Source organism: Ceratotherium simum, chromosome 37, assembly GCF_057802395.1.
Source record: "Ceratotherium simum simum isolate JZ-2026a chromosome 37, ASM5780239v1, whole genome shotgun sequence".
In the NCBI taxonomy this organism is placed as follows: Eukaryota; Metazoa; Chordata; class Mammalia; order Perissodactyla; family Rhinocerotidae; genus Ceratotherium; species Ceratotherium simum.
This window is the reverse complement of record NC_141936.1, coordinates 15,157,724-15,173,046: the sequence shown is the minus strand read 5'-3', so window position 1 is coordinate 15,173,046 and position 15,323 is coordinate 15,157,724. Positions and strand designations below refer to the sequence as shown.

The window sequence follows — 15,323 nt, the reverse complement described above, 5'->3', positions numbered from 1 at the left end:
ATATTCAAAAAGTGCTATGAAACATAGAAAAGGAAGAGACTGTCTGCCTATGGACTCAAGAAAGGGTAACAGGTGAAGGAAAAAAGTGAATTGGCTCTAGAAAGGCAAGTGGGAGCTGAACAAGAAGAGAAAGAAAGGAAGGGTACTCTGAGCAGCATATGTGGGAAATGCCCGGAACCTTGAGTGGCTGTAGTGTGGAAAAAGTTGAGGAGAGAATCTACTAGAAAGTGGGGCTGGAAAGGTAGGTTGGAACCATGTGAGGTTTAATCCCTCGGGGCAGTAATCAAGAGCATCAGCAGAATTCAGGAAGAGATGTATCTTACTCCAAACTGTGTGCTCACAAGATAATGTAGGCAAAGTGTAAAAGATGGATTACCATGTGGGAAGACCAGAGACAGGAAGGTGACTAGTTAGAAGGCTGGGGAAAAAAAAACCTCAAGGACGTTGCAAAAGACAATCTAGGGAAGAAATCTTGGGCAACTTACCTAGATCATTAAGGTCAGGGAGATGTTCAAAATATTTAGGAGGTAGAACTGCCAGCACTTGAAGCATGATCCCACATCGGGTGGCAGAGAGTAGAAAGAATTAAGCATGGTTTCAGTTTGAGATTAACTGGATCAACTGAGATATAAAACTCAGGAAATAAGAAGAACAGATTTATGAGGCAAGAAAATGTGTTAGACACGGGACTTGTTGAGTATGAAGTAACTGAGGGATCCAGCGTAGAGACATTAATGGGCAGAGCTCAGATACAGAGCGCAAAGTGGAGACAGAATTGGAAGTATCTGTGCATAGGTGAGAGCTGAACCTGTGTGAGAGGATGAATCATGTAGGGAGGTTTCTGGGGAAGGCAGAGAGAAGAAGGTCTAAGGCTAGATCTCTGGTGAACCCCAACATTAAGTGGTCCATTTTCCCTCAAGGTATTCCATGAACTGAAAACATATTGAGGAATACTTGATCCATTCTTCTGTGACCAAAAACATACTTGGTCTCTGCTTATTAATGAATCAAAGATGCCATTTTGAATAAAACTGCCTGTGTTAAATGGTTCCTTTAACCTAATGGTTAAATGATAAAAGATAAAAGATAGTTTCAGCCTATCTTTCTGAGTACTGGTCGTTGAGTCCATGGACACACATTGTAAACAGCTTGTCTGGCCATGACACATGAGTACTTGGTCCCACCCACCAGGCTCCTCAGTACACAATAGTAGCGAGAATATGGAGAAGGAAGTTCAGGCTCTGGTAGGTTTGAGATCTACCATGGCTCAAAGTTAGTCTCACACAAAGTGATGAGGTCTGGTCAGAGACTAGGCCCTAAGCAGACCTCAGACAGGGTTCAGATTCCCCTGAATGCCCAGAGAAGGCCCCACTACAGTCACATTTGGTGATGGTCTCTTGTCAACTGATTCAAAGTGACACTCATTCCAAGATGCCTATTCCTAGGCACATGGGCAGAGGAGCAAATGACCGACTTTCTCCTTGGCTGGATGACAACTATGACAATGAACACGAACACAGCTTAAAAAACTCTTATGCATGTTATTATTTGATCCTCATGAGAATTTTGTGTCTCCTTACTTTACAAGGAGAAAAAGCTAAGGTTCGTTAACTTAATCAAGTCCACGCCAATAGAAAGAGTCAGGTTTTGGAACTGAATTCTGATCTTCTACAAAAGACTGTTTCCTCCACTTTGTATTAGGATCAAAAAACAGTGCTTAGGGAAGATTTGCTCCTTTTAATAATCCTTCTAAGTGTGTTTGTCGTAGGCTCCCCAAAGATGTCCACATCCTAATCTCCGGAACCTGAATATGCTAACTTTTATGGAAAAGGAGACTTTGCAAATGTGATTAAGGTTAAAGTCGCTGATCAGGATGGGGAGATGGTCCTGGATTATCCAGGGGGTTCAATACAATCATGAGTCCTTAACAGCAGAAGAGGAAGGCAGAAAAATGAGTCAGAGAGATGAACCACATGAAGGACTTGACCCACCAATGCTAACATTGAAGATGGAGGAAAGGGGCTATGGACAAGCAATGTGGTAGTCTCTAGAAGCTGGAAATGGCCCTCGATTTACATCCAGCAAGAAAGGAAGTGAATTCTGCCAACAACCCAAATGAGCAGGAAAAAGATTTTCTCCTCAAGCCTGCAGAAAGGGAAACAGCCCTGCCAAACACCTTGATTTTAGCCTGGTCAAGTCTTCTCACCTTCACTGAGTTAAGATGATACATCTGTGTTGTTTAAGCCATCAAATTTATAGTCATTTTGTTATGGCAGCATTAGAAATCTAGTGACAGTGTCTGCATCTCTATAGAGTCGCAGAAGCCCAGATTCAGTCAAGTTCTGATCACTTCTTAAGGCACAAAGAGATCACATGCCACCATTCAGATCACTAGATGTGGGGACAAAAGGCATTGCGTCAGTTTGTGGGAATGACACCAGCCCAAGGGCCTTGCTGCACCCTTTCCTGCACTCACAAACCAGAGGCACACATTTTCAACCTGCGGCCAAACACAGGTCACAGGGTGTCAGCAAACAATAGATAATATTGACCTCATATGTTCAAGAAGTAAAGCATGTGTGAATGCTCAGGTTAAGTGTATGTGTACTATTTAAGCTCCTTTAAGGCAGTGCCCTATTGGGTTTAAGGCTTATTCATTTTTACTGAAGAACTCCATAGAAATATAAGTAAAATTCTAGACTTTCATTTTATGATACTAAATTATACTTATGGTTGCAGATAGTGAACTGGGCTGAAGGACAAACAGTATTATCTATTGTTTGAGGTCATTCATGCCCTTGCTCTGTGACCCTGATCATATCCACTCACACCTCCCTGTGACTGCTTCCTTATCTATTTTAGATAAAATTTTCTTACAGGCCTAAATGTTTATGATTGTAGGATACCAAGAAATGTAGCACAATTCCTCTTTCCTTATTCTGAACATATATTTTATGTGGAGTTGGTATACACAAACGCAAGAAATAAGAATTCTTTGGACAAAATTTAGCTTGAATCACTTAACACACATGAAAAATTTAAATATTCGATATTAGCTTAAACGTATGTCAAAGAATATTTTTGTGAACGGACAAACGTTTCAAATAAACACACCAAAAGTTGTTACCAGTGGGTGGTGGGATTATGGGTGACCACTAGTTCTTTTCCTCATTATTTTCTATAATTTTGAGTTGTTAATTTAATAAAAGCCACAAAAGTTTAAAAAGTACAGATGTACAAAGAGACTATTAAATGAAAATTAGAATTAAAAAAGCCCACATAGAGCACTCTTATTACAATAATCTAAAACAGTGTCAGGAAAGCTCTCTGACCTCAAGGCAAGAAGCAGAGTTAACAACTAAAACAGCACTCACATTCACTGATAAAATCATCTAGCTCTGGTGATTTATTAAGGGTTTTCTTGAGAATGTAAACCACTCTCCATCATGGGACTGGGAACACACTGCTGTCAAAACTCTGTTGCCCACACTTCCTGAATTTTAATCAATCATTTTCTGCACCCCCTCAGAGTTTTGTCCTGCCCCAGCCTCGTGACTGCTGACAGCATCAGTGGGAATGACAAAAACATCCCTGGCCACAAAGCGAGGCCTGTGTGTGCCACCGAGGTGCCCACAAGGGAAGGAGCTGGTGTTGGAACAATGATAACACCGTCTTGGCTGAATCTGATTTATCCCAGAGTATACATTCAACACTTAATTTTTTTAAATCTTTGAATTGCATTTTGTGGGCATCTTGAATTCAATTCCATTCAGTTTACTTCAATTCAATTTGTGACTAATGAGTAGACACTATATGCTGATGCTTTACTGACAAAGTATTTCTTCTCCAACACACCTAAGACTTTCTATACTACAAATCCTGTCACATGCCTAACCTGTACTTTGTCATCTCCAAGGGTGACATTCTTTCTTACATTGCAAGCATTTAGTAAGCACCTGCTCTGTGCCGGGCATTTTGCTGCCCTGGATATATGGCAACAAAACCCAGAGTGCCTATCCTTGAAGGTCTCTCCGAGTATTGGAGATGTGAGAGCAAAACCACACTTCATCCTCCTGGTCCAGGAGAGGCAACAGGGACAAGTGTCATGTAAACTGCAATTGACTATGCTAGAGATCAAACTAGCTACCAGTGAAGCCATGAAAAGTTATCTCTGGTACCACTAGCCTCCCACTTCTACGCCCGTTTATCCTAAGGGATCAGGGCTCTTTCCAAGGTACACCTGCCCAAGAATGGGTCTACAATTTGGCATGAATTTAAGCCAATGGCCATTCTGTGTATTTGTTGATTACTAACTTCGGAATGAAAGACCGTGGACCTGGTGAGGGATCAGGTTGCTGGGAGGACAATCTGGGGACAGGGCTGAAGGAAGACTCTGCTGTCTTTTCAACATCTCTGAAATCACACCAGGGCACGGACAGATCATATTACCTTTCTCAGGTGTGAGAAGGAAGAAGGAGGTGATAGAGGCAGAGACAAAAAATAGAGACAGAAACAGAGCTAGAAAAAGAGAGGTTCTCACAGCTTTTTTGATGGCAGGGAGAAGGTGTGTAGCTTGGAGGATAGTTCATAGTCTCCCCTCACTTGCCTATATTTGAATCACATGGATGCTGAGAGGAGGATGGCACTGACCTTAAGCCAGAGGGCTGCAATGACAAAGATTGGGCCTGGGAACTGGAAAGCATGCTCTCTTAAACCAGGTAGGTCTTACCATTCTCTGCAGGAGGACAAAGAGGGAAATGAGATTGCATGCTTGCTTAGGAGCCTCCACCAGGTCAGAAGAAGCTGACTTGCCCACCTTTGTCACTGTTGGTTGTCCTTTTGTCTATTCCCATGCAACTAGCCCCTTCCTCTGGGTGTGGGTGTGTAAACAGCCATGCCCTTCATTACATCCTCAAATAACCACTTCATGCTACCATTTCCATTGCTGAAATACACATTTGGTTGCAGATCATTTGAACCAATTCTTCTACTTGCTGAAATCAAATATCTTAATCAATAATGGTATTATTAAATTGAAAAAAAAATTATTTCATTCCTCTATGAAAACCTCTTAAAAAGAATAAGAATGCTCTAGATTTTTAGGACTAAAGCATCTTTAAAGGTCTTAATGTCCAACCTTCTTACCTTAACGACAAGGAAACTGAAATTCGAAGAAGCTTAAAGACTTGGCCAAGGTTACACAGCCTGGATACCACTGGTTCCTAATGATAAAAAGGTACATTTTTCAAATTGATTGGATAGAAGCCCATAATGGCTTTTGACTTCAAAAAATTGAAGTTAATAAATGAACCTTGCCTCCTAATACTCAGAAAGGTCCTGAAAGAATCTTATCTGTGCACATGGATATGCCAGTAAATTTTATTACTAGCAGGGTAGTATAATTTCACATACAGGGAAAATTTATAGCTATGTATATGGATATGCTTTAAAGCAAATTGGAATTTTATTCATTTGAAAATAAAATCCTCTTTTGAATAAACGTCTGATTTTTAAAATAATGTGAAAAGTAAATGATTTTAAATATTAGTTCTCAATATTTGAATTTTCTTCTTCAAAAAAGTTACTGAGCTCTGGCATCACTGTCATTTTTGGGAAGGTTACCTAGCTGTAGTCAATTTCCATTCTCTTGTTCTAAAGAGCTGTGACAGAGGGACTTTTAAGAGCTAATCAAATAAACAATGGTTGTTCAAAAATAATTTAATTGTCATATTTCATTGAATAGTAAATTTTATTAGGTTTTTTGTTTGCTTGCTCGCCAAGTCAAATGTTCATGCCTGTGTCCTTTTTACAGAATGTGTAATTTGAAAGGTCGAAAGACATTGGTCATTTTGACACCCTTCATTTTTCACTTAAATTGGTAATTACTAAAATAATTATGTGAAGAAAGGCTTATTGTGCTAATCATAAATGGTGTCATCTTCTTCAACAGACCACCCTCCAGAGCCTATTGTTAAACTCTGCCATTTTGGTGTTTAAATTAAAGAGCCGCCTAGCTTCCCAAATTCTACATGTCAGGAGAGGAGGTACGCTGAAATTAAATTAGAAAAACTATTTTCACATTTAGCAGCACAATTAAAGGAACTTTTGATGATTTGGGTCCATTAATTCTTCTAGTCTCAGAGGCACACATTTCCACTTCAATCCAATTGCAAAATATTAACGTTTTCAAAGGCAACTGTTTTTCTCTATTGCCACTAACGCAGTCACATTCATTAAATTTTATTATTTCTACATCATTTAATGTAGGTCAACACGTTGAGTCCAGCAAACATAAGCATTTCTTTCCAGCCCACTGACACTGCTGTGAAAGATAAGAGGCAAACAAATCTCACTTCAGTGGGAAAAAACCCTCTCATTTGTAAACATGAACGTTAAAATCAAGACTACAAAAGACAATGTAACAGATGTAATGCTGTAACCCAACTACCTCATGCTTATCGTGCCAGAAATGTACTTCTATAGGAGGGGAATAAAATGATGGCCGTTTCAAGTTGAAGGAGCCTTTGTTTGCAAAGCTTAACCCACTCCGTGCCAGTCCTGGTCCTTGGGAAATGACTGAGCACTGACATAGTGTCCAGAAGTGGTGTCTCTTCCAACATCCCACCTTGCTGAGATATCATAAATGAAAAATTGTTAAGCAGAGCAAAAACAGCCACAGCTTTTCTCCTGTTAAGAAACTCTTTTTAAAGACCTCTTCCTATGGCTGGTACTCTGAGCTTTCCTTTTCTCTCCTTGCTCTCTCACATGGATGCTAACTGCATGTTTAATGAGGCCCTGTCTGCCTGGTGGAACTGGTCTGCAGTACAGAGCAGTCGTGGAGAACACAGACTCTGCAGCCAGACTGCCTGCGTGTGACTCCGGGATTCATCATTTACTAGTCATCTGATCTGGGGTAAGTTCCTGATCTCTAAGCATGTCTTTCCTCATCTATAAAATAGATATAAAAACCCTTTGCCATGAGTTGTCATGAGGATTAAAAGAGATTAAGTACCTGGCACATAGGACGTGCTCAATATCTTTCTATATAATCGCATTTCCACCACTTACCAAGCAGACCGTGAAAAAGATGACGCAAGGAACGTCATCAGCAGATACTGACAGCCTGGAAATTTTGAAGTCATAATCCCACTACAATCTCTCACTGATGTGCATCCAGCCTACTCTCCTGACTTTCCTTAAGCACCTCATTTCCTTATGGATGAATGAATGAAGGGAGACTCCCCCCTCCATTTTCATATGGTAAATATAGCATAAAAGTAGTGAGATAGACAACTTTTCTTCTCTCAATGGCACTTACATTTGATGACAGAAAGGTTGGAAAAGAGAACAAGAAATTAAATAAGGAAAAAGATCACTTTCAGTAGTGGTAAGAGCTATGAAGAAAATGAAGCAGAGTGATGGAACAGAGAAGGTTGTGGCAGAAGGAGGCTGGGAAAATATTTCAATCTGGTGACCCAGGATGACCCTCCTAAGGAGGTGGCATATGAGACCCTGAGGGATGAGAAGGAGAAGCTGTGAGAACTCTGAGGCAGAGAAATGGCGAATGGAAGAACCCAATCCTTTTACCATCTAATTTCACAGACCAGGAAACCAAGCCTCCAAAAAGAGAAGTGACTTAGCAAAGTCATAAAGCCAGGGTTGGAATTCTAGTTTCCAGATTCACAGGCTCCGACATTTCCTACACCAACTCCCAAACTGGCCAAATTGTTCAAAGGTGGGACTTCAACTTGGATTGTTAAGATGAGGCGAGAGCATCCCAAGGGGGTGGGGAAAGACAGCGAATCAAAGGGGTCCTGGACCACAGTATGGCATATGGGAAATCAAGATCTTTAACTCCATGGAATCTCATCCTTAGGGCATTCAAATGTGAATGAGAGAAATCATTTTTTTTCTGAGACTCAATGACTATGAAAGACAAAAACATTTTCATGGTTTTCTGATTCCAGCCATCAGATTTTCTGATACAACCAATTATTTTCAAATCACTAAGGGTTTCAATATGATAGCAACATAAATCTTATAAAGCAACCAGGAATCACTATTGAATGTCCTTCACAGGTTGGAATCATTCTGCTTTAAAATTTTCTGGTATGTGGGTAACACTGGCCTCACCCTGGAAGACGTCTTGAGGGCTATCACCCAGGGTGAGAACTTTTGCAGATTCAGATTGCAACTATTTCATGTGCGTTATGGAATGTTTTTCTTAACCAAGAGGCTTAACTTAAGTTCATACTACAATTAAGTTGCTAGAGGAGGAGAAAATATAAACAAATAAGCAAGGAACGTCCCTAAAATCACTTAGCAATGAACCAATCACATTTTCATTCTTAGGGGGTCTCAACTTTATCTTTGCCTCAAGAGACTCTTTCAAAGATTTGTAGAATAAATCACATTCTATTGGATCCTCATATAATTGCCTTTACCTGACAATATACTACAAAAATAAGGCTAAACTTGTAGCTTACTTTTGTGTTTCTCAAATTTTAGTGTGCTTACAAATCACTAGAGGATCTTGTTAAAATGCACATTCTGATCCAGTGGGTCTGGCATGGGGCCTGGGATTCTGCATTTCTAACAAGCTCCCAGGTGATGTCAGTGCTCTTGGCCCATGGACCACATTCTAAGTGGTGAGGGCCTATCATTGCATCATGCTGCCCTTTATGAAAAATCACAGAAAGAAACTATCTTGTCTCTTGAGTCTCAGTACAAGTTAAAGCTGAACATGTCTAGAGCAAATTATTTTCTTTTACATTATAGACTTCTTAATCTCATGGCTGACCGTACTTTCCTCTTTGACTTGGCCACTAGGAAGCACCTTTTAGCAAGATTGTAGGACTTAATGGTTATGCTTCCTATTTACTGATCCTACTCCACTGACCTACTCCTGACTATATCTAACTTTCCTAATATTGCTTTTTTTGTTGTTAATATTGCTTTTTACCCCCTACCTACTATATTTTTTGTTGTTGTTATCTCACATGCATTTTTGTAAGACACTCAGAATCATTCCTTCAAATAAGATAGCATGTGAAAGAAACAATCCCAACACATCCTAGTTTAAAATGGAAATATGTGCTCAAGGACACACAAGGCATTAGAAAATTTCAGGTGCTTGCTGGAGTGGGGTGAAGTGATTGAGAATGGAGAAGCAGCCAGTCCTAGAAGAGAAGTGGACTTGAGAAGAAGTAACCCCACCCTCTTTCACAATTTGCCAGATATATGGCTTGAGGATGACTAAGTTTATATTTTAAGGACTTAACAATTGAACACTGGTTGCCTCGGGAGGGTCTGTTATTATTATGGCTACCTGGAACAGCCTCTGCTGTGGCTTCTAACCTCAAAGGAACACCGAAGCAAACACTGACAGGTACTCTGAAACACCAGTGGGAAGGACAAAGTTCCTCTTCCTTAGGTCGAGCTACCACTCAGGAGGCAACATCAACCATAATCAACTCCTCACGCACTCCTATTTTGAGATGCTGTTGGAAGGAGCTACAAAACTAGAAGGTAACCCTCTGCTAGTTACTGTTCAGGATGTGAAACAGGTCCCATGTCAGTTACTTAAGCAAAGTATTTACTCCCATGAGTCTCCATGGCCACCTGTGTAATCTGCAACCATCATAACTTCCTCATAAGACTGCTCTGGAAATTAAATGAAACATTTACCACTGTGCCAGACACTTTGTAGCCTCTCAATAAAGGGTTATCATAACACATTGATTACTGCTCTTTTTCTATGCTAGGCCTTGGAGAAAATGGTTGTGAAGAAAAAGCCAAAAACCACACATTTAGTCATTCTTTCATTTTTTGGCTGTCATTACCATTTATCTTCAAAGTTCCTCCTGCAATGCCCTTGAGAAGCCAAAAAACAGTGATACAATCAATAACATTTGAACTTGATCTTGTAGACTAAGTTTGTATTGACTTCACCACACAAGGGACTTTCCTCATATGAAACCATGAATGTGTGATTTCTGCTAAAGGATGTGATTTCTGCTAAAGCTACACCCTTGTTCTGAAGAGGCCTGTCCAAAAACACAACAACAAAATGACTGTGCCTTGAATGCCAATCAAACAGGCCTTCACCATCCATACTGCTTTTAACTCTAGACACTGCCAGGAAAACAAGTGTTTCATCTTCATTCAGTATCACTTTCTGCAGCTTTTCACTTACTCTTACTTCCATCACATGACTTTTGGGAAATTCTAGTATCTCCCACTCAATGTTTTAAAACCCCTCCTACTCTCAACTATATAAATACCACAAAGTTCAGAGGAGAGGAAGTTCTTCCTTCTAGGAATTCCTCCTGCTCCTGTAAACATGTTTATATATTCATTACTTCCCAACCAAAGATCTTTCGTCTGTCAAAGGTTCTGCTTGTATTCAAAGCTCCTTAAAATGTCAAAAGTAGTATCACTGGGGAACAGAGGATGTTAGAAAACATCAAAGCAAAGCAAGGATATGGAATTTTTGTGATGACTGAAGTCAGTACTGTCTTCTCTTTACCGCTGACCTTTTCTGGCTGGATGGGGAGAGAGAAAACGCACTGGTTAAGTACCATCACTTTTGGCAAGATGTTTCCTCTTTAAAAAAAGTTAATAAAGTTAGATACAACTAAAAATGAGTTGCAGAGAAATTTTTGTGTAACAACAGAGTAAATGTCACAAATGTATTAAAGAGTAAAGGAAGTGGGATGCTCCGATCTAGGAAACACATGAAAGGCTTTAGTCAAAAATTGACCAAATGATTATTTGGAGGTAAACCTCCACCTGCCTTTGTATTTCTGTCTCATCATCTGACAACAGATAGCTCTCACTCTCTCTGTTACCCAAAGTCTTCCGTTACTCTGACCCACCCATATCCATTCTATAAATAAAACTCCACTTCTCTCAAAGTGACAGATCTGATGTGGTGTTAGCAGAAAGGTAATCTGTACTTTTTTTTAGTATTTTTCCTTTGAAATGCTACAAAATATAATATATATGCAGAAATGTATATAAACCCTAGGTTTATAGCTTAATGAATTGTAGAAAGCTATCTAAATGAACTAATTCATGCCAAAGTACAAATATACTTCATATATTTTAAAAGAAGAGCTTCTTATCAAAAAAGAATCTCTAAATAGTGGCATTACAACTTTGAGGCCAACATGCTATGTATATTTCCCCAAAATAATACAACACTCAAGTCCTGACATGGAAGAAATGTTGCTAATCACTTTTGAACTGAGATTCTGCTCTAGAGAGGCTTGTTTTGTGGGACTACCAGGAATGGGGTGTCAGGAAATTACTTAAATTTTACGTGATCCCCTGATAGGCTTTTGCATGAGTTGTGATTCATTTGTTTTCTATGAAAAAATTTTAGGATAACTAAGGAGCAAATATTCCTCTTTTCAAAATGTATGGCTTTTTTCATAATTGTTCATTATTGTTGCTTATTTTTTGTTTTTTAACAACTTCATTGATATATCTTTGATATATAAAAATTATATCAATTTAAGGTGTACAATTTGATGTTTTGATATATGTATACATTGTGAAAAGATCACCACAATCAAGTTAAATAACTTAGCCATCATCTCTACACAGTTACCATTGTGTGTTGAAAAGATTTAATCTCTCCTCTTAGCAGACTTCAAGAATACAATACAGTATTATCAATTATTGTCACTATGTTGTACATTGGATCTCCATAACTCATTCATCTTGCATAACTGAAACTTTGTACCCTTTGGCTAACATCTCCTCTTTTCCCCCTCACCTCCACCACCCCCTGCCCCAGCAACCACTATTCTATTCTCTGCTTCTATGAGTTTTACTATTTTAAGCTCCACATATAAGTGAGTTCATGCAGTATTTGTCTGTGTCTGACTTATTTCACTTAGCCTAATATCCTCCACTTTTATCCACATTGTTGCAAATGGCAAGATTTCCTTCTTTTTCAAGGTTGAGTAATATTCCACAGTGTGTGTGTGTGTAAATATATACATATATATATACCACATTTTATTTATCCATTTGTCCCTGGACAGATATTTAGGTTGTATCTTGGCTATTGTGAAAAGTGCTGCAATGAACACAGGAATGCAGATATCTCTTCATAATCGTTCTTAAGAGGGATGCAAAATAAGGTGGGTCCTCATTAGGAATCTGCATGCACATGCGCCTACCACAGTGTCTTGGGTTAAAACTGAAATCAAGTTTGCTTTGGCATCTATTTCTGCTTTCCTCAGGAACAGCCATAAAAGTTGGCCCCCCTAGTCGTGCCCTGACTCAGCATCCCTGTGCTCTCTGTTCTCCACAATCCAAACGCATTCCGAAGCTTTTCTGTCCTATGTGTAAGTGTGTGTGAGTGTATATATAAATATATATATCCCATGCTCAGAGTCCAAAACTACCTTGTTAATCTCACCACCTTATCTATTTTTATTTGACAGAGCAGCGTTCAAACCCTACAATGATATCTCTGACATTCCGGAGGATTTTGGTCCCCAAAACAGGGACTTCAGAAATGGCACTGTATGAATCTAGCAGGAAGACAGTTTTTCTCAGCAAGACCTTCTAGTGTTTCTCAAATATTTTTCAATAAATGACAGCTTGCTCCAATACACACAATTCTACTTGCCTGTATTGAAGCGGGCTACCCACAATCTTCTTCCTGCATCCTATTAATTTTCTCCCTTGACAACCAGAATTTGAAGACTTGAAGCAACACCCATAAAGAGTCTTAAGGGATTGGATCAACGTAAGCAAGGATTAGTCTCCACGGCTTAGTCCAGTTACAAGGTTCTAGGTTCAAAAGGGATGCTCTGCCCCACAGAATCTCACTGAGTTTGGGTGCCAACTCAGAAAACTCATCACCTTCCTGTTTCACTTCAAGAGTTAACTGATAGGATGGAATGCAAAGCACATGTCTTCTTGCTGCCAAAATCGCTGCCAAAACTGCCTGACTAGACGTGTACCACCCCATGAAAGGTCTTGGCAGAAGCTAGTTCCGGAGTGTTAGCCAAGGTGCTGAAGTGAAGGCAGGGAGGCAGGAACACCTTTGCAGATGAATCGCCCCCTCCCCCAACTCTTTTTAAGACATTGAGCTTATTCATTTTGACAAGATACCCTAGGATTTCAAGTCTAACGTAAATTTGGAGAATGTAATGTGTGTGCGCGTGTAGAAAGGTATCCAGGATACATATTCTTTATAGAAATCCCAGCACTACAATAACTCTAGGAGAACACACATAAAAACAAAACAAAAATCAAAAACATTTAGAGCTATTTATTCCAATTGAATGCTATTTATGTCTCTGCACTTCTCTACCAGATCATTACTGAGATTTGGTGAAATGAATCAAACGCAAAATAAAGTTATTGTAAAGCAAACGGCAGAGAATGACAAAGCCACAATCCTGAACGATCACTCAAAAGGAAAAATTATTCTCTATGCATGCCTGAAGATTTTCTTATTATCTCTACTTTTACTTGAATCTTTTTTTCAAATGTTCTTCTTTTTGACAGTTTCTCTTTCCTGCTCTGAAAATGTGCACGCTGATATCAGAACCACGGGCAGCCCCCGGCACGGGGTTGGCTAATAGTTGAATCACTTCTGAGTCACTGGGGACTGCAGCCAGTGGTAAGTGAACCAGAAGGCACCCTGGCCACCAACTCCTTTCACACGCCAATCACCCCCACCCTCTTGGGCATCTAATGCCTCTTCCCTCTGCCAGGCAATTAGCTTCCGTTCTGTTCAACTTTCCGACCTCTGGCTTTAGTGAAAAGTCCTGGCTGTGGGAACTGGCTCTGGGCAGCTCTTGGCTCCCTCTTCCTGGGTGACTGGCAAGAGTAACACCTTCTCTGACACTCTTAAAAGAAGCCGTTTAATTCCTAATGATATTTCCTGGCAAAAAGGAAAATGAAGCCCAAAACGTGGGATTCCGGTCCAGCCCAGGCAGGCCAAGAGCGCGGCTGGTGAGCCCACGTCTTGCTCTAAGGCTGTTCCCTCTCGCTCCCCTTCCCCACCAGAGTTGTGTTTTTCCCCTGACACTTCCACCCCGGAGTGTGACACCTACTGGAACTTATGAACATCTGGAGAGATATGGATATGATTTGGGCAACCGACAAGAAGGGCTGGCTGGTGCCCTAGGGGTTTCCCGCGGAAATCACCCCGCGCTTAAAAGGCGTTTCAAGAAGGAAGTAACCAGTAAAGTCATCTTGGCGGGAGAACCTTGCGAACGTCTTAGAAAAATACAAGAAACCACTGGATGCTTAATGACCCACGTTTCCACCACCCTGGTCTCCAGCCCTTTCTGGCGTAGTATGAAGTGGTTTGCGGGTTTTTACACCGTCGAGGGAGGGTGGTGCGAAGTACCGCAGGTATTTCCACGAGAGCGTTAGCGCGGGGCTCGCAGCCTTAGTCCCGGCGAGGACCTCGGATCACATCTTTTCCTCCCTGCGCGCTAGTCGCCGGGGTAAAGGGGACACGCAGACCTGTGGACCCAGGAGTTCCGATCTGGAGATCTTCCACCCTTGGGGTGCCTGGCACCCCACAACGTAGCGCCGATGTGACTCGCGATGCCTTCCCGCCACCTCCCCAACCCCCCAAACCCACGCACATCCTCTCCCACGCTGCGCTTCTGCTGCCCACAGAGCTGCTCATCTGAGTCTCCCCGGTCCCCAAACGCGCCCCGGGTCCTTACGCGGCGGTGGCGCTGCCTCGCGGAGGTGGCGCCAGGGGCGCCTGCAGAGGCGGCGGAGGAGGAGTGCGGGGGTGGGGAGGGGAGGGGGGGCGGCAGGGCAGGGCGCTGGAGGAGGGGCGGGCCGGGGGTCCCTGGCCGCCCGGGGCGCGCGGGGAGGCGCGGAGGACGCGCCGCACTCACCCGCTGCTGCTGCCGGCTGCTGACGGCCACCGCGGCGGCGGACGCGGCGCTGTGCCGGAGCTCGGCCGCCTGCCCGGGTCTCAGCAGGCTCCGGGTGAACCTGCGTGTCCGCTCGCCGGCCATCGCCGGCCGCGCCGATCGCGCCGCGGGCCCGGAGCGCGCGTCCCGCCGGCCTTCCCAGCGCCAACCTTCTCTAGCCAGCCGCCGTTCAGGAAGCGGAACTCGGAGCCTTTCCCCCCCTCTTCCTCGCTCTACTCGCAAGAGGCGGGTTTTTCTCTGTTGCACCCGCACTCCCCCACCCCCTTCTCTCCGCCGAAGCTTCGCGACGACTTTGCAAACTCTGCGCTCCTCCGGGCGCGCGCGGCCAACTCGGCGAGCGGCCCCGGCCCGGCGGCGGCGCCTCTGGAGCGGGGGCCGCGGGACGCGCGTGGG

General features: G+C 42.2%; 1 protein-coding gene across 3 annotated transcripts in view; it reads right to left on the bottom strand.

Moving 5' to 3' along the window:
- DOCK10 (dedicator of cytokinesis 10) overlaps nucleotides 1–15,019 on the bottom strand; it is a 262,654-nt gene extending 247,635 nt beyond the window's left edge. For all 3 annotated transcript variants that reach the window (XM_087424755.1, XM_087424753.1, XM_087424754.1), the window contains exon 1: nucleotides 14,892–15,019. In XM_087424755.1, coding sequence (XP_087280881.1) covers nucleotides 14,892–15,014 — 123 coding nt within the window. In that variant the 5' untranslated portion in view covers nucleotides 15,015–15,019. The remainder of the gene's footprint in view (nucleotides 1–14,891) is intronic.
- Between the last annotated feature and the right edge of the window lie 304 nt (nucleotides 15,020–15,323).